This window comes from Stenella coeruleoalba (assembly GCF_951394435.1).
Source record: "Stenella coeruleoalba genome assembly, chromosome: 8".
Taxonomy (NCBI): Eukaryota; Metazoa; Chordata; class Mammalia; order Artiodactyla; family Delphinidae; genus Stenella; species Stenella coeruleoalba.
The window spans coordinates 25,309,188-25,327,441 of NC_137154.1; the positions used below are offsets into that span (position 1 = coordinate 25,309,188).

The following is an 18,254-nucleotide window of genomic DNA, read 5'->3' on the forward strand; positions in this document are numbered from 1 at the left end:
TGTAGCATAGCCTAAGTTTCTATCTTGTATCTTTAAGAAGTATACCTTTCAAGGTACAAACCATACTCCTATTAACTTGTAATTACAGACTTCCTTACTGTTTAATACTTTCTTATATAAACACTGCAATGTCATATCATTTAAATTCCTAGGATGTTCTATTAAGTATCGTGCACAATAATTATAAATCAACCCACCTAAAAGAGGTCAATACTTAACAGCAATACACCATCTAATACTCAGTTTCGGACACAAAAAGTTATACAAAAAAGTTTTATTAAGTACAGTTTCATATCTAGAAGAACATCCAATATTACAATGTGATTGGATCTTTAGGATACACAATTTATTCTTAAAATACACAAGTTATATACAGACACTGGAACACTCAGTCCCCAAAATACTCAATAAAGATGTCTGGGTGACACTTATAGAACTGACCTAGCAATTTTTTCTTCTCTTTGGCAGAAAGTTTTGAATCCTCATCAATATTTTTTAGTAAATTCATTAGCTCATCCTTGGTTGTCTTCCTTGTATGGTCAGAATAATCACTTTGATCAATTCTCTGGCAATAAATATATCCTTAAAGTTTAAAAGTAAAAAGTTCAGTTAATGAATCTATTCCTCAGACTTAACTAGAAAAATCAAGCAACACTTTTATACTTATATATATTTTTCCCCATTTTGTAAAATGCATGTAAAGATGCTAAGCACTGCTGACTTTCGAACCCTGTCAAGTTGCTTTTTGACATAAGGAGGCTCTCAGCTAAGTCTGGATGGCTCTGAGGAGATTGATTAGAGTCTAGCTGAAATTAAAGTACAACTACTTACAGCAAAACACTTTCAAATAAACACCAGGAATTTATCCTCGTGAGACATGGAAGTAGTATTTCTCAGATTACCTGTGTCTCTGTTTGGATCTCTCCCCTTCTGAATGTCCATGAGCTTAACACTGACAATTTTATGTAGAGTTCCAGGAATCTCAAAAAAAAAAAAAAAAAAAAAAAAGGAACACGGAACATTATTCAAATGCATTTTAATCTAGTGATCTATTACATAAGATCAACTTAACTACTTTCAGAGTTTTACCTTAAAAACATCTTTTTGATGATCCATTAAAAAGAGTACCAGAAGATCAGTTTTGCCTTTGGATAAATTTTTATTGTCAACAATAGCTTTTGAGAATATCCTTTTCACAACCATTCGGTTGTCACTCTATAAAAATAAAACAACACACACCCAACGGTATATATTTTTAAGAATTGTAATATAAAAGGGAATGTTAAATATTAATAGCTACTATCCATTTCAGCATAATTGATGCTGATGACGGATATGTCCTATAAATATTACAGATACTGAATACAATTAACATTTAGACAAAAGACTTACTTCTTTCTGTAATTTCAATTCAGAAGGATGTGCTGCAACAGCCATGAAATACAGTAGTCTTCTAAATTCTTCTCTGTTTTGGGAATCCAAAAGCTTTAGAAAGAGCTGAGTAGCTTCTAATGCTATTTCAGTCTTCCCATTCACTTCAGTCAAAAGAAAAAAAATGCTTTTAATTTTGACCAGACACGACTGTATCAAAGGGAACAAAATTCAAGTCAGAGCTTATGCTAATCAGTAAACTTATCCAAAATGATGTTCAAAAGCAAAACAAAAAGACTAGGAATTACAATGAATGACCAATACCATCAAGAAAGCCTGTACTTGGGACTTCCCTGGTGGCACAGTGGTTAAGAATCCACCTGCCAATGCAGCGGACACAGGTTCAATCCCTGGTCTGGGAAGATCTCGCATGCCGCAGAGCAACTAAACCTGTGCGCCACAACTGCTGAGCCCACATGCCACAACTACTGAAGCCCGCGTGCCTAGAGCCCATGCTCTGCAACAAGAGAAGCCACCGCAATGTGAAGCCCATGCACCTCAAGGAAGAGTAGCCCCTGCTTGCTGCAACTAGAGAAAGCCCGCACGCAGCAACGAAGACCCAACACAGCCAAAAATAAATAATTAAAAAAAAAAAGCCTATACTCAAATTGGCCAGTCCTAAGTCCTTGTTGTACACAAATCTTAAGATGTTAAATCTAACTTGGTTTGTAAATAAATTCTCAGTCTATGTTTTCCAATAATTCACTACATTTCGAGGGTACACTTTGTATACAGTACTGATGTATCCAACTCTACCTGAGAAAAATAAAGGATTCTCTGAAACCTGCAACTTGTTTTCAACAAGCCATATGGAACAGTCTGGCTCACTGGTACAGAGACAAAGCAGAGTGTCTGCCATTGTGAAGAGAATGAAGGGGGAATGGTGATAGTGCTGATAACACTTTCTGAAAAAGAGAACTGCTACTCTATGCTTATTAAGCTTCCAGTGAATGAGAGCAGCATTCTCCTGTAGCAACCAGAAGTCCCTGAATAACTTCAGAGCTTATTAAAGCCTCTTTCCAAATGAGGCCTAGAAGTTTTGGAAAAAACACACTTTCCATGGATTAATCCAGATCCACTCTCAGCTTGAAGTAGTACCATTTTGGTTAATTTTGAGGACAAGTAACGTTTTCCTGTTCCCTCCAAAAGAGAAATTCTTGTATCCAGTAACATCTTACTTACCTAGGAGTTCTGCAATTCCATTATGAACATCAGATAGGTGATTTAACAGAGGTTCCCTACTACTGTAATATTTGCTAATGGCATCAAACAGAAGTTCTTTCACTAAGTCTGTTCTATCTGGTTGCTCAGGAAAGTTTCTGCTTATGTCTACAACCATCTGGTCTGGAAGGTATTCCAAGCAGTCAATTGCTGAAGAAAGCCACTCATCTTCCCTATGGGAGAAAATAATTATTATTTTAAAAAGCAAAGGATAACCAACATACACTCAGTACCTAATTTACTAGCTATTTCAAGTTTCCTACCAGAATAAATCTCTAAACACCTAGATAAAGAGATGTGTAATTCTTTTTAATATATAGTTAGATCATGAATCACAGATAAAAAGTTGGGTTTAATATGTCTTTTTTTTTTTAAGTGAAAACAGAATCCATCCACTACAATATAGGCCTGAGAAAAACATCAAAATTCAAACTCTGCTCCTTAAATTTACTATGGAGGTCCAGAAACTCTAAGTTGCTTGCTCAGGGTCCCAGGTAGGGCTAGATCCCAGATCTGACTCTTAGACCAGCATTTTTCTAATATAGTATTGCTTACTTCAAAGCTCTGTGTATGATCTATCATCTCTGACTTTGGCTAGAAGAGAATACAGGAAGATAAGGTACGGTTTCAAAATAATTAACTATTAATTACCATTTCTAATAAAATGCCAGTTGGGTAACTTAAGAAAATTGCTACATTTCAAGGAACAGAATGACTAAGTTTTTTTTTTAATGTCTTTATTGGAGTATAATTGCTTTACAATGGTGTGTTAGTTTCTGCTGTATAACAAAGTGAATCAGCTATACATATACATATATCCCCATATCTCCTCCTTCTTGCGTCTCCCTCCCACCCTCCCTATCCCATCTCTCTAGGTGGTCACAAAGCACCGAGCTGATCTCCCTGTGCTATGCAGCTGCTTCCCACTAGCTATATCTATTTTACATTTGGTAGTGTATATATGTCCATGCCACTCTCTTACTTCGTCCCAGCTTACGCTTTCCCCTCCCTGTGTCCTCAAGTCCATTCTCTACGTCTGCATCTTTATTCCTGTCTTGCCCTTAGGTTCTTCAGAACCTTTTTTTTTTTTAGATTCCATATATATGTGTTAGTATACAGTATTTGTTTTTCAATTTCTGACTTACTTCACTCTGTATGACAGACTCTAGGTCCATTCACCTCGCTACAAATAACTCAATTTTGTTTCTTTTTATGGCTGAGTAATATTCCATTGCATATATGTGCCACATCTTCTTTATCCATTTATCTGCAGAATGACTAACTTTTAATATTCAATTTGTTAATATATATAGTTTAAAAAAAAATCATGTCCTCCACTGCTGTGGACTCAGGACAATTAATTCTGCCACCACCCAGGTCATGTCATTTCCTCTAGTCAGCAGCTTCATCATAAGATGTAGATAGATGAACTTTAAGGTCAATTTCTGATTCTGTACTTAAAATTTAAGGTAATCATAAATTTTTTTCACATGTTACTTTAGATTGTAGAAATGTAATTTAAATTCTTGTAGAATAATAAGCTTCCTCTTTATATAGAGTTCAATAAGTAGTATGTTGGGATTAATTTTTTCACATAAGGGTTTAAGGTACCTTTTGACATTCAATTGTTTATTAATAATTCATTAGAATGCAGAAATGGTAAAGTATAGTAAAAATATAAGTTGTATTCCTTTCAAACATTTGCATCTTCCTAACTACTGGAACACTATCTGCTAAGGCAAAAATCACTAAAAATTAAACTAGAAAATACAAGATTTTAACATTTAATAATTTTACTTAGGGGAAGAGTTTCAAGGTTATAAGGAATATAGAACTCCTCCTTAAGGAAAAATGAAATCATAATTCCCTTAGCACCTGGAGTTAAGCCTTCAAATTTTTAATCAGGAGAGTGTAGTCAGAGGTGAGAGCAAGAGTTATTCCATGATGTTTCTTTTAATTTAAAAACATACTTAGTTGTTTTTAATCGTTATTTTTAATATGGTTGTAAAACTAAATAAAATGGCAGAACTAATTCTTAAAAGAGGACTCCTGTATGAACAGTATAGTAAACTCAATATAAAATAATAGATTTTTATCACAACAACCAGGAAGTTGGTGATGCAATAAATATATATATATGCTTAACTTATAATAATACATATGGGATAAGTATATATTCTTTTTTTAAACATCTTTATTGGACTATAATTGCTTTATAATGTTGTGTTAGTTTCTGCAGTATAACAAAGTCAATCAGCTATATGTATACATACATCCCCATATCCCCTCCCTCTTGCATCTCCCTCCCACCCTCCTTATCCCACGCCTCTAGGTGGTCACAAAGCACTGAGATGATCTCCCTGTGCTAAGCGGCTGCTTCCCACTAGCTATCTATTTTACATTTGGTACTGTATATATGTCCATGCCAGTCTCTCACATTGTCCCAGCTTACCCTTCCCCCTCCCCTTGTCCTCAAGTCCATTCTCTACATCTGCGTCTTTATTCCTGTCCTGCCCCTAGGTTCATCAGAACCATTTTTGTTTCTTTTTAGATTCCATATATATGTGTTAGCATATGGTGTTTGTTTTTCTCTTTCTGACTTACTTCACTCTGTGTGACAGTCTCTAGGTCCATCCACCTCACTACAAATAACTCAATTTCGAAAAACACATATTTAATACACATTCTAGAAGACTATAAAAGCATATATAGTCAAAGGAGTCTAAGAATTTGACAAATCTGTTCATTTTGTTCCAGGTCCGTTTGAAGACCAGACAGCTTTAAGAGAGCAGACAGCCTGACATTTTAACAAAGAAGATGGAACATAATAATTTTCTTCACTTGATGTGCAAGTGAGATATATGTGAAACAAAAATGAATATGAAAAATAATGACATTTAAATCTCGGTAATTTTGACCAAGGTAATTTTGTTCATTTTTCCCAATACTGATAATATCAATTGACAAAGCATATCTGATTGTATGGACAGAAGAAGTCAAAAGATTATCTTAAAACTAATATCTTCCTATAAACACACTCAAATTATTATATGTATTTCCACATACTGAGATTCACTGTAAGCCTTGAGAATCCCTCGATCCAGATAGTTCCTGTTGCTGACCAAGTCAGGCTGCCTCTTAGGTTGAGTAACTTTAGGTACCACCTCTTGCCGTTTGAGGAGGGAGTCAAGGAGTGGAAGGTCTATAAGTTGTAGCAGACGCCCAACTGTTTCTTCTTGCCATACTTCATTAACAACTGCACAGGGAAAATAACAAGGGGAAAGGTAACGATTAATAGTTACTACATGCTCACCACAATATCTGCCTAGGCAGGTCTAAGCTAATAAACTTGTGGCAAAAGAAAAAAAAAAGAAGAAGAGAGAGAGTCAATTTTATGAAGTAGTTTCTTATAACAAAGTAAAACAATTCAAGATTTGTTTAAAGTGTAGGAGAACAGACTTTGGACAACAGGAATTCTTTTCATTTTTGTACTGTAAAAAGCAATATGGCTTGATAAGAGATCAAGTCATATAACATGTTAATAAGGACCTTGGAAGAAAGAATGATTCATTCAATCTGAAAACTGGTTTGAAACCATTGGCTGCAGATTATTCCGCTCAGGGTTTCCACAAATGGGATGGGGGAGGGAAGGTGGAAATCAGTCATTAAAACCACATTCCATTGCCACAGACAAGGAAGAACATATAACCCTGTTAATGTTTTAATATAATTCTCAAATTTTTATTTAACCTAATAAAATTTTAGGGAAAGATATATCTGAGAGCAGATTTCAAATAAATTTTTTAAAATCTGCATGTAAAACATTTCAGATTTGAATCTCTGCCAGCTGATAGGACAAAAGTCAGTGTTCCAGAATTGCAACACTGATCTATTTGTTAAAGATAATAGACCTCTGTTAAAACTTAATATAAACAGCTTTAATACACAGTGTGCTCTTTCTTTATGCTCTGAATATCTAAATTCTAATAAAGGTTAAGATTGAAAAAATTTAAATAACTTTATTTGAAGTTAGTCTTCTATTTCTTCCTGTATCATCTTTAGCTTACCTTGTGGAGACAAGTTTGCAGAGATATTTACGTGAGGGGATTCGGCAGGCTTTAAACTCAGATTTTCCCACAGATCCTCTAAACTTGCAGATTTGATATCAGAGGACTTAAATAATGCATCTGCATACCTAAAATGAATTTATTTCATAAATTCCTGTTTACTAGTAAGCCTACAGAAATATTTTTGAATCTGAGAGCTAAGAGTTTCTAGAAAGTTTATGTATTTCAGAGCAAAAACATAACAAATACAAATTCTAAGAGTAGAATGAAATATAAAAACATCCCACCTTCTTTCTCAAGCCTGAATATACACACTCTACATAAATTCTTCTTTGAGCATTTAGATTTAAGTAATTCAATGACTAAAACGTTAGTCGCCAATTTTAAAACATAATCAAACACAGTCAAACTTCATTATGCTTACTGTTTTTATTAGTTATCTCTCTTTCTGGGGCATTCTCTGGTAGATAGTGCTCAAATACAGAACTATAATGTCTTATTCATAATTCTGAAACCCAAAAAGCTTTATAAAACTTAAAGTTTATTCAGAATTCATATAGTGACAAAACCTGTTCTGAGACTATCACAGCCTTTATCTATCCCAGTTAGTGTGAATATTTTCACTGCAGAAATACTAATGTGTTTGATTACCAGATGCTATCCCAGACCCCTCTCAGAGTGTGATCTAGTAAATGATATATGTACATAATGACCTTTCTAAAATCTCCAAAGTTCCGAATTCCTAAACGCATTTGTTCCCAAAGGTTTCAGATAAAGCACATGGACCTACATTTGGAAAGTACTGACTGTGCCCTACCTTATTCTCCTACTTCCTTCTTATATAGAGAGAGGTAAATTTTATCATGTTTTAGAGTTTAAAAAAACATTTGAAAGTCAATACACTAAAACTCTGACTTTGGGTCAGATCTGAATTGTAAGAGCTTCAATTACGTGGTCACCTTTTCAAAGCTTAGCTGAGGGGAATAAAAGGGAGAAGTTTTATCTCATGACAAATAACTAAGTTAGCTATGCACTTATCACCTACACCCATTTCAATCACTGGGTTCTACAATTCTGTCCCCCAGGCTCCCTTTAAATGACTCCTGCTTCTCCACCACTGCTGCCTACTTCCCCCTCATCTGTAGACCACAATATTCCAAGATTCCTCTCCCCATTAGGCTGTCCATATAGCTGCTTAAAATACAATCTCATCATGCTTAACATCTTTCTGTGGCCTCTCCAACATCTGTGTGATCACGTGCAAACTCCTTAAAATGTCCTATGAAACTTTCTGCATACTGGCTCCTTTCATATTTCACATCTGCTATTTTCTGGATTCTAGCGACAACCCACCTGCTTGTCTTCACCTCTCCTGTTCTCATACCACTTAGTGTATAAACTCTCTAACATTTTTTATACTCTAATTGTAACCTGAAGCAGAAAAATCAAAGTTTGTTGATGGTTTCTGCTAAATATATGAACAAACGAGAATTCTAGGAGATACCAAATAAACAAAGGTTTGCTCTACTTTATCAAATTTACCCACAGACCCAGATTTTAGCCTAATTTACTGTTCCAAAAATAACAGACAGTCAGCATCTCATTAAAAAGTAGACAAGGGCTTCCCTGGTGGCGCAGTGGTTGAGAGTCCGCCTGCCAATTCAGGGGACACAGGTTCATTCCTCCGTCCGGGAAGATCCCACATGCCGCGGAGCGGCTGGGCCCGTGAGCCATGGCCGCTGAACCTGCGCGTCCGGAGCCTGTGCCCCGCAACGGGAGAGGCCACAGTAGTGAGAGGCCCGCGTAACGCAAAAAACAAAAACCAAACAAACTAACAAAAAAAGTAGACAAAATCCTGCCAATATCCCCCCTGCCAATATTATGAGACACGCTACCTACTGCACTAAAGAGGCACCTCCCCCTGCCAATATTAAATGAAAATCTAACATAGACTAACCTGGAAGGTGAAAACAGTTTGTTCTCTTTGCCTAATTGACTGTCTTGGTTAGGTATCGTTGTGAATCTATAAAGGCTGCAACTACTATCTTCAAATGTAGGTTTTTTGTCTTTTCCAAAGACTTTGGTCGGAACTGCTTCAAATACTTTGTAGTCCATAAGTGCTTGACACACTCTCACCACTTTGGCCCGAGGAATATCTACATCACCAAAGTATTTATTCTGAATTAGGTGAGAAAAAATGACATCCACAGCTTCCGAACCAACAAAACAGTCATTGTGTCTTTTTAAATGATGCCTTCGTTTTTTCACCTCCACTTGTGTTTGAAGAGTGTTTATAATGCTGCTCCATACGTATGTGGCTCCAAATGGCTTCTGGGCTACACTGAAACCTGGAGTGGGAAAAATCACAGAGTTACCGCACTCATTTGTAGTAAGGTCTAAGCAATCCTTAAGCAAACCTCCAAAGTTATTAATAAGAAACAATTATGAGGGCAGCTTATTACTGAAATATGAAATTATTAGTAGCAACTCATTAAAAAATGTAGTGCTGAGCCTGCGCGTCCGGAGCCTGTGCTCCGCGACGGGAGAGGCCACAACAGTGAGAGGCCCGCGTACCGCAAAAAAAAAAAAATGTAGTGCCTACTATATGCTAAACACTGTTCTATGTGCTAGGATACAAGAGTGGGCAAAATAAAGTCCCTGTTCTTATGGACTTATTCTTTGTGGGAAGATACAGACACTATGTATATGTTAGATCAGTGCCAAGAAGAAAAATAAAGCCAGGTAAGAAAGAGAATGGTGTTTTAGATAGGAGGTCAGAAAAGACCTCTTTGACATGGTGATCTCATGGGATCTCCAGGGAAGTCCCAGCAAGATTGTTTTTAATTATCAAAATTATATTTTAAAATTCCAGGGCTTCCCTGGTGGCGCAGTGGTTGAGAGTCCGCCTGCTGATGCAGGGGACACGGGTTCGTGCCCCAGTCCGGGAAGATCCCACATGCCGCGGAGCGGCTGGGCCCGTGAGCCATGGCTGCTGAGCCTGTGCGTCCGGAGCCTGTGCTCCGCAGTGGGAGAGGCCGCAACAGTGAGAGGCCCGCGTACCGCAAAAAAAAAAAAAAAAAAAAAAAAAAATTCCAGATACTTCATAATTCATTACTAAACAAAGAAGGACGTAATTGATGCTAGTTTTCCAAATATGTGAGCAGTTTTAAGAACTGAATTATGGAGACTCAACTAGATAAATCAAGCTGAAACTAGACTTACTACCGGTACTGTATTTAGTCTCTACTGAGTAGAGCCAGAATCATGCACTGGGTGGAATCTCAAAATATGTCCAGGTCATTCCCCTGGTATCCAGAACTAGGAGTAGCTGTACTGTTTCCAGCCACTATGACTAAATAAAAGGAGGATTAGCATTTAATATTCCTAACTTCATAACATACCAGAGATTATAGCTGAGATTTAAATGAACTTAATGTCTGTTCTTTAGTCTTTTTTCAAATCTTCATTATATTATTAATAGTAGCTAACATTTGAGGACTTACAATATGACTCTGCCTTCTCTCATTTAATAAACTGATAAACTTCTCTAAAATAGTTATTAATAATCCTATTTTGAAGAAATTGAGGCTCAGTGAATTAAACAAACCCTCAGTATTTTTTCCCCCTCAGTTTTACAGGTAGTAAATATATACTAGCTTTTCTTAGTACTTAAATATAAATATATTAAAAGTCTGTCAGGGCTTCCCTGGTGGCGCAGTGGTTGAGAGTCTGCCTGCCGATGCAGGGGATACGGGTTCGTACCCCGGTCCGGGAAGATCCCACATGCCGCGGAGCGGCTGGGCCCGTGAGCCATGGCCGCTGAGCCTGCGCGTCCGGAGCCTGTGCTCCGCAACGGGAGAGGCCACAACAGTGAGTGGCCCACGTACCACAAAAAAAAAAAAAAAAAAAAAAAGTAAGTCAGCAGGGCTTTCCTGGTGGTGCAGTAGTTAAGAATCCCCCTGCCAATGCAGAGGACATGGGTTCGAGCCCTGGTCCGGGAAGATCCCATATGCCACAGAGCAACTAACACCATGCACCACAACTACTGAAGCCCTTATGCCTAGAGCCCATGCTCCACAACAAGAGAAGCCACCGCAACGAGAAGCCCGCGCACTGCAACGAAGAGTAGCCCCCGCTCGCCACAACTAGAAAAAGCCCACGCGAAGCCACAAACACACAGTGCAGCCAAAAATAAATAAATAATTTTTTAAAAAAAAGCTTTGAAAAAAAAAGTTAGCAGATAGTTTTAGCATTAACCTTTCATTGAAGACTTGGATTAACTGAAAGAGCTTTAAGTGAGCCAATGAGATTAAAGAAACAAACAAAAAAACAACTTTAAGATTTTTGAATCCTTAACCAAGCTATTTAAAAACACTTAGTAGTCATTACTCCTAAAATAAGATAGTTATCATAATTCTATGATATATACTATCCATAGTATACAGGAAAGGAAAATAAGCAAGGTTCAAACTTGTAGAGCTCAGATTGCCTATTAAGTACCAACAAAACAGACTTCTGGGCTAGTAATAATACTAAAGATGAAACACATAAATCATAACAGTTGAGCTACAAGTAAGTTAGCATAAAAACCCTAAAAGATAAGGCTGACTCTGTTATTAATTTGAGATCAATAAGACAACTGATGGGGTGAGAGCCTCAATGATGTGAAGAAGGCTAATCTTCACAGAGGAATTAAGAAATAAAGAATATATTTCCCCATATTAACTTGCTGTTTAAATATGGAAAATCAGGAAGTCTTGCAGGTTGGATAACAAAGTATAAAAGATTAAAGAACAGGTTAGAGCAGGATAGTAGGCACCTGTGAGCCATACAATGTTTCCAGAGTTCTCCAGGCATAATATAATTCAGCCCTTTCAGGTCCCCTCTGTTCTCACTGACCATTAATTCCCAACCATTGCATCCTGGTTGCAAATATCCTGGGATATTTCCCCTTAAGCATCACCACCCGTAGACCCAAACTAACTCATGTTCGTACAGATATTTTAATACATAATCTACCCTGGACTTGACGAGTAAATGTGCCAAAACCCACACCAGGATAACCTGTTTTTTTAATGCTGACTTCACCAGTTGAACATAGATCCCCCACATGCTGGTTTGAAACTTCTTATTGATCATCATCTAAGAGCTGAAATGAACATTGGTATCGCTGACAATGGCCCAGTAAGATGAATTATTGTGACTTCTAAACAGGATTCGAGAGACCCAAAGTATACAATGAATGTTTTGTAAGTCTAGCAATCAGAATTTAAGCTTCAGCTTGTCCTCAAACTTCACTTGCATATGAGCTTGACAATTCTTTAATATTCATCACTGTCTGCATCTTGATGCTTCTTTGTTTACATTTGGTTAAGCATGTTCTAAAAGCATCATGACCTAATGATCAAAGTCTAGAGACCAGCTGCGAGAACCCTGAAAAACAGACTTAACTTTTATAATTTGTTTTCTTCATTTACTGATACAAGAATTAAACACTATGTTTAAGGTATGTTTCAGGTCTAAACTGCTGATTTGCAGGACTTTAGAGACTAAAATTATATCTCTCTCAATTTAGACACAGTCATTGAACACCAAACAAAATATGTAAGAAATGAAGCATAGGAACAAATTGGACCTGTCGAATAAAAAGCTTTGAGAAGCTATCAAGAGGCTCAGAAACTGTTTTAAACTAGATCTATAACATACTACACATGCTCTTGAGCACTGTATAAACCTAGGCTAGTTAACACTCAGTTTTCAAGCAGGCTCTTCTTTATCTGTGTGAAAACAATAGCCATTTTTCAAAAGCAAAGACCCATCCTTTGCATGTGTTTGAAATCTACCCAAAAAAGTTTACCAGCCATAAAAAAGTTAAACTTCTAATATTGGACTTATGTGTATTTGTAACACTACTAATAATCATCTTTACTGGGCTTCCCTGGTGGCGCAGTGGTTGAGAGTCTGCCTGCCGATGCAGGGGACACGGGTTCGTGCCCCGGTCCGGGAAGATCCCACATGCCGCAGAGCGGCTGGGCCCGTGAGCCATGGCCGCTGAGCCTGCGCGTCCGGAGCCTGTGCTCCGCAACGGGAGAGGCCACAACAGTGAGAGGCCCGCGTACCGCAAAAAAACAAACAAAAAAATCTTTATTTCTAAAAAGGTACACTAAATAATCAAGTTATTATAATAATAATTCCTTAAAAATCAAGTCATAAGGCAGATCAAGAAATTACATTTACTCATTAAGTCACAAGGGGATAATCAGCATCAACTATGGCCCTGCTGTGAAAACCAATTTAAGGGTGAAAACAATTCTATAATCATTTCAATCAGTGAGATTATATTAACTCCTTAGAAGATCAATAGACACATTATAAAACTGGATCCCACTGTAAGGTAAACATACACACAAGAGTTACTAAAACATGCTACTTCTAAATGAATATGTAACAATTTTATCTTCAATTTTGGACATTACACTGCCCCCGCCCCCAACACACACAAAAGAAAAGAATTCAGAGAGTTATGTTAGGCAGTTTTGCACAAAACTTAAAGAAACAGTGAGCTAGTGCCTTATTTCATTCAAATTTCCTTATACTTCACAGACGTTCAAATTATTCAATACTTGTTAGTTGTAGATTACTGCCAACGATTAAAATATTTTAAAGAAGGGTTAACACAGTGGTTCTTAGTGGGTGATTTTACTCCCCCCGGACATTTGGCAATGTCTGGAGCCATTTTTGGTTGTTATAAGCTGAGGGAGAAATGCTACAGATGTTTAGTGGGTAGAGGGGCCAGGGACACTGCTTAACATTCTACAGTGACAGGCCAGCTCCCGCAACAACAAAGAAAATGTCAGCAGCGCCGAGGTTCAGAAACCCTAGGTTAATTGAACCCTAGGTTCAGAAACCCTAGGTTAACCCTAGGTTTCCATGTCTTTAGACATGGAAACTTGTGTTAATGCAGCAGGCACAGTGCTAGGTTCTGTGAATAGAAAAAGACGAGAGTGTGGGTTCTGGAGTCCCAGAGAACTTGGTTCTCTATTCTTGGCTCCATCATTACTAATAATGCAATCTTGGGCAAACTGCCTAACTTTTCTGGTGCAAAACAGAGTTAATTCCACTGCTCTCAGTTACTGTGAAGGTCATCTAAGATATATATGTAAAGTGGCTGGCACGTACCCAGCAATTAACAGACGTATAAAAACGAAAGGGGAAATTGTCTCAATCTAGAAGAGCCGAAGGACATGTGGATTCACTGTAATGTAATATCCTGGATGGGACCCTGGAACAGAAAAAGGATATTAGGCAAAAACTAAGGAAACCTGAGTAAAAGTATGGACTATCAATATCGGTTCACTAATTGTGACAAATGTATTACACTAAATGTAAGATGTTAATCATAAGGGAAACTGAGTGAAGGGCATATGGGAACTCTAAGCACTAACTTAGTGACTTTTTGTAAATCTAAATCTACTCTAAAAATGTTTAAGTTTATTTAAAAAGTTAAAAAAAGGAAGGTCTCTTTCTTCCTCTTCCTTTCTTTGAACTAAGAAGACACAGTCCCCACCCTCAAAGAGTTTACCCTCTACCTATTCATACCACTTGGATGATGAGGTCAAGTGCTGAACAGTAGTCAGTCAAATAAAGACCACTAGCAGGTGAGATGACAAATGTGACACACACCAGAAGATTTAACTCCTCATCAGAAGATAACAAGTATATAAAATCCTAAATCATTTAGGATTTGAGAGAATTTTTCTTAAGAATTATTTTTTTTCAAAAGAGGTTTTAAAACATTACTCACAGAATTGTTAAGACAAAGGAAAAGGACTACATTTATTGGACATTAACCAAACGTCATGAAAATAGATAAATGTAGAGAGCTGTGCTTTGAGTGTTAAAACTAGGCAGATGTGACTGAGTGGGGAAAACTTCCTATACGCCAGTATCAATACTGCAACACTTTTACTGCATATTGGTTTTGGTAATCCAAAGTTTGTTTTCCTCTTACACAGCATTAGAGATGTCATGCTGAAGACTGACATTGCCTCTGAAAAGAAGGCTGCAGGTAAAGTACGTAAAATAAATAAAGAACAATTTTAGAATATGTTTAGAGAACTATTAACAAAAGTAGGCACTGGCCCCTGCTTTAATTCATACAGATTAATGAGATAGCATATGGGAAGTACTTTGAGCTCCCTGGAAAAGTGATACCAGGTGAATTCAAAGAATTAGGTTACAGTATAAAGGGATAACAGGATAACATACCACTTTCTTGCTTGTCTATATTAAAAGACAAATTTCTTCAAATTACTTACTAAAGGTTAGCATACAGACTTTATTTCTTCTACATAAATCAGGTCCCTGGTTGTTACAGCCCCTTTAAACTATGGAAGGATTACTAATAGGTAGAGAAACAAAAATACAAAGCTGCTTGCCAGAGGACACAGAAAGAGAATGGCAGGGAACCAAGAACACAGGCTCCCATTACCATGCTCGCTAGGACTGTGACAAGGCAACTAAAGAGTGGGAAGGGGGATGAACATAGGATAACAGGTAGGGTTCCAACTGTAGCAACGAAAACAGATGAGAAAACACAGTGGGCCCTTCTCTGCCCACTGCACCTGGTGTGCAGAAGACAGTGGTCCTTTCCTTGGGTTCAAATTCGATGACCAGCACTTCAACTCTTCCCTCTGAGAGTCATCTACTTAATTTTGAATACATATTCCCTTATATGAAGCACCTGTTCACTAATGACCAAAGCTCAGAACAGGAATTTCAGCTGTTAGAGAAGACAGGACTTTCAATCACATACAATTTGGCAATTTCTTTCACCCAGAAAGTAAGCCTAAAGAATTCTCAAGACTGTTTCCAATATTATTTGATTTTATATTCCTAAACGATGAAGTATTTCCCTTCTCTTCACACTGTAAACACTGGAGAAATTCTGAATGTAGCCATCATGTGCTTATTTGAATCCTTTTAATTGGAGAGTAAGATTAATGTTAAGATCGTTCTTAGAAAAGCACAAATGAAAAGTGGTTCTCTATCACAATTTATCATCAGCATTTTGAAGATTAAAAGGAGCATCACTAATAAGTTAAACAGAAAACTGGGGGCACTGAGATGCACCCAATTTGTCCCACGTCAATCCACTGACCACTGTCATCTTGAGGAAGGAGTCACAGTTTCACTGGTTTGCTTTTACAAATGAAAGGCTTAATAATAAGGGAACTAATTCCTACAGCAACCCACATTGTAGCTACAGAAAGGGGGGAAAGTTGTAACTTCTCTAAAAGGAAAACAAAAAAGCCAAGTATTATCTGTACCCCTTAACTCTATTAACTGAGATGTAGGGTATGCTAAAATCGGAATTTTAGAACCGATCATCCGATTCCGTTCAATTGTTTGGACATTTAAAGAAACCAAGATGTTAGCATACTAATATCCTAAGTAACCTGCCTCCCAGGACATGATTAAGCTGGCAAAATTCACCAGTGTTTCTTCTTATCTCATGCAACCATTGAAAAGGAAAATCAAAAACTTCTACTCATTGAAATACTGCTTATCCAGGAAGTGTAACTAATAAATACCTTTTATGCCAAGTTCCTGCCGGTAGAACTTAATGTAACAGAAACCTCTCACCACTCCCAGGAAGAGTCTGGGCAACAAACTGGGCAACAGAGGCACTGGGCCCCTGGCCATATTGTGGAGTCAAGGTTTGTGGCTGAGACAGTAACCAGTAATGATGTGCAGCACGTCTGGAGACCTACTGCAAGCGCCCGGCACGCAGCTGGCGCACAGACTAGTGCGCGGTGAAGTTAAAGTCCGGGTAACTTAGGAGAAAGCTGGCTGCGAGGGCACCAGGGTCCGGCACAGCAGCTCACCGGCGGGGGCGCCGGCCCGAACGGCCACCGCTGTGCGGAGCTCTCGGAGGCGGCCGTGGACCTGGCTGTACCTGGCGAGATGACCCGCCCGCGCGAGAACCTCAGCCTGCGCCCCCCGCCCGCCCCGTGACCCCCAGCGTTCCCAGACCGGGTCCTCGACACCTACTGGGAGGCCTCTGCGCGGGACTCTGGAAAGCCGTCAGGTTGAGGGCCGCCGCCTTCTCCCGCACCGTGGCCATAGCCGCAGCCGCGCGGACACCGCCGCCCCAGACCGCCGCACGGCGAAGTGGGCGGCAGCGCAGCGGCCGCCAGTTAACTGGCCCGGGATGGGGCGGGGCTCCCGCCAGGCCCAATCCCCGCCCTGTGATCGGCCGCTGCGCGCCGCATGCCGCCGGTCACGTGCAGGCCGGGGCCGACTGTAACCTGAGGCCCCGCGGGCGAGGAAAAGGTGCGGACCCCGCCTTCGAGACAGCCAGGTGGGAAGTATTTCGGGGTGCTGCGCCCTGCGAGTCCGCGCCGGCCGCACTCTGCCCGCATCCCACCCCCGCCGTCGGCACAGCCCACGCGCAGGCAGAGATATGCGCGCGGCAGGCTCAGACCAGCTGGGTACAAAGCGCGTCCCGCCGTGGATTAGGTCTGGGGCTCGGCCAGCTGTTTAACTGTCTTGGGCTTCTGTGTCCTCACCTGTGACGCGAGGGCAGTATTAGTATCCGCTTCGCGGAATTTTTTTAATGAAGGTTACAGGAACCAATTCATGTATTTTAGTTGTTGGGTCTGGAACGTAAGTGCTTAAAATTATGTCACGGTGATAAGTGCCTCGAGTTTTTCACGCATCCCCACCTGTAAAGAACAAATCTTTATCTGTTTCAGGAGAGCAATGTCTAGAGGTCACAGTCAGGAGGGCAGCTGGCTGGCCTTGGGGCTGGCTGCCAAGGAAATCGGTGCGGCCTCCAAAGTAACTCTGGGTCAGGTGGGTAGGGACAGAGTTAGGAAAGAAGGGAAGGGGGCTGTTAAGGGGAATTTGAAAACAGGGAATCCAGGGATCCAGCGCTGGGGTACCTCTGAAAAGATGAGTGGCGTAAGAGACCGATAATTCAATTGTCAGATACTTAACCACCCCCCGCTCTTTTTTTTTTTTTTCAAATTTGGGGATTTTGCAATCATGTTAAACCTTTGGTACATATAATAAATGTCTTCTTAGAAGGAGGATGCCTGCTTGATCAGGTTAAACCAGAATGTTTTTTAAAAAAATTTATTTTATTTATTTTACTTTTGGCTGCATTGGGTCTTCATTGCTGCGTGTGGGCTTCCTCTAGTTGTGGTGAGTGGGGGTTGCTCTTTGTTACGGTGTGCAGGCTTCTCATTGCGGTGGCTTTTCTTGTTGTGGAGCACGGGCTGTAGGCGTGTGGGCTTCTATAGTTGTGGCGCAAGGGCTCAGGGTTTGTGGCGCGCAGGCTCTAGAGCGCAGGCTCAGTAGCTGTGGCGCATGAGCTTAGTTGCTCCGTGGCATGTGGGATCATCCTGGACCAGGGCTCGAACCCGTGTCCGCTGTATTGGCAGGCGGATTCTTAACCACTGTGCCACCAGGGAAGCCTCAGAATGATTTTTAAATGGGAGTTCATTACTTAGCTTATTGGAGGAAGCTCCT

At 39.4% G+C, this 18,254-nt stretch overlaps 1 protein-coding gene across 1 annotated transcript; it reads right to left on the minus strand.

Annotated features, from left to right (window-relative positions):
* Positions 1-287: 287 nt before the first annotated feature.
* DEPDC7 (DEP domain containing 7) lies at positions 288-16,926 on the minus strand. Its single transcript, XM_079929872.1, has 9 exons — positions 16,773-16,926; positions 8,677-9,067; positions 6,720-6,847; positions 5,719-5,908; positions 2,614-2,825; positions 1,393-1,535; positions 1,090-1,215; positions 903-981; positions 288-582 (listed from the first exon to the last, which is right to left on the minus strand). Exons 1-9 carry the CDS (start codon positions 16,843-16,845, stop codon positions 389-391), a joined length of 1,536 nt encoding a protein of 511 aa, XP_079785998.1. The 5' UTR covers positions 16,846-16,926; the 3' UTR covers positions 288-388.
* Between the last annotated feature and the right edge of the window lie 1,328 nt (positions 16,927-18,254).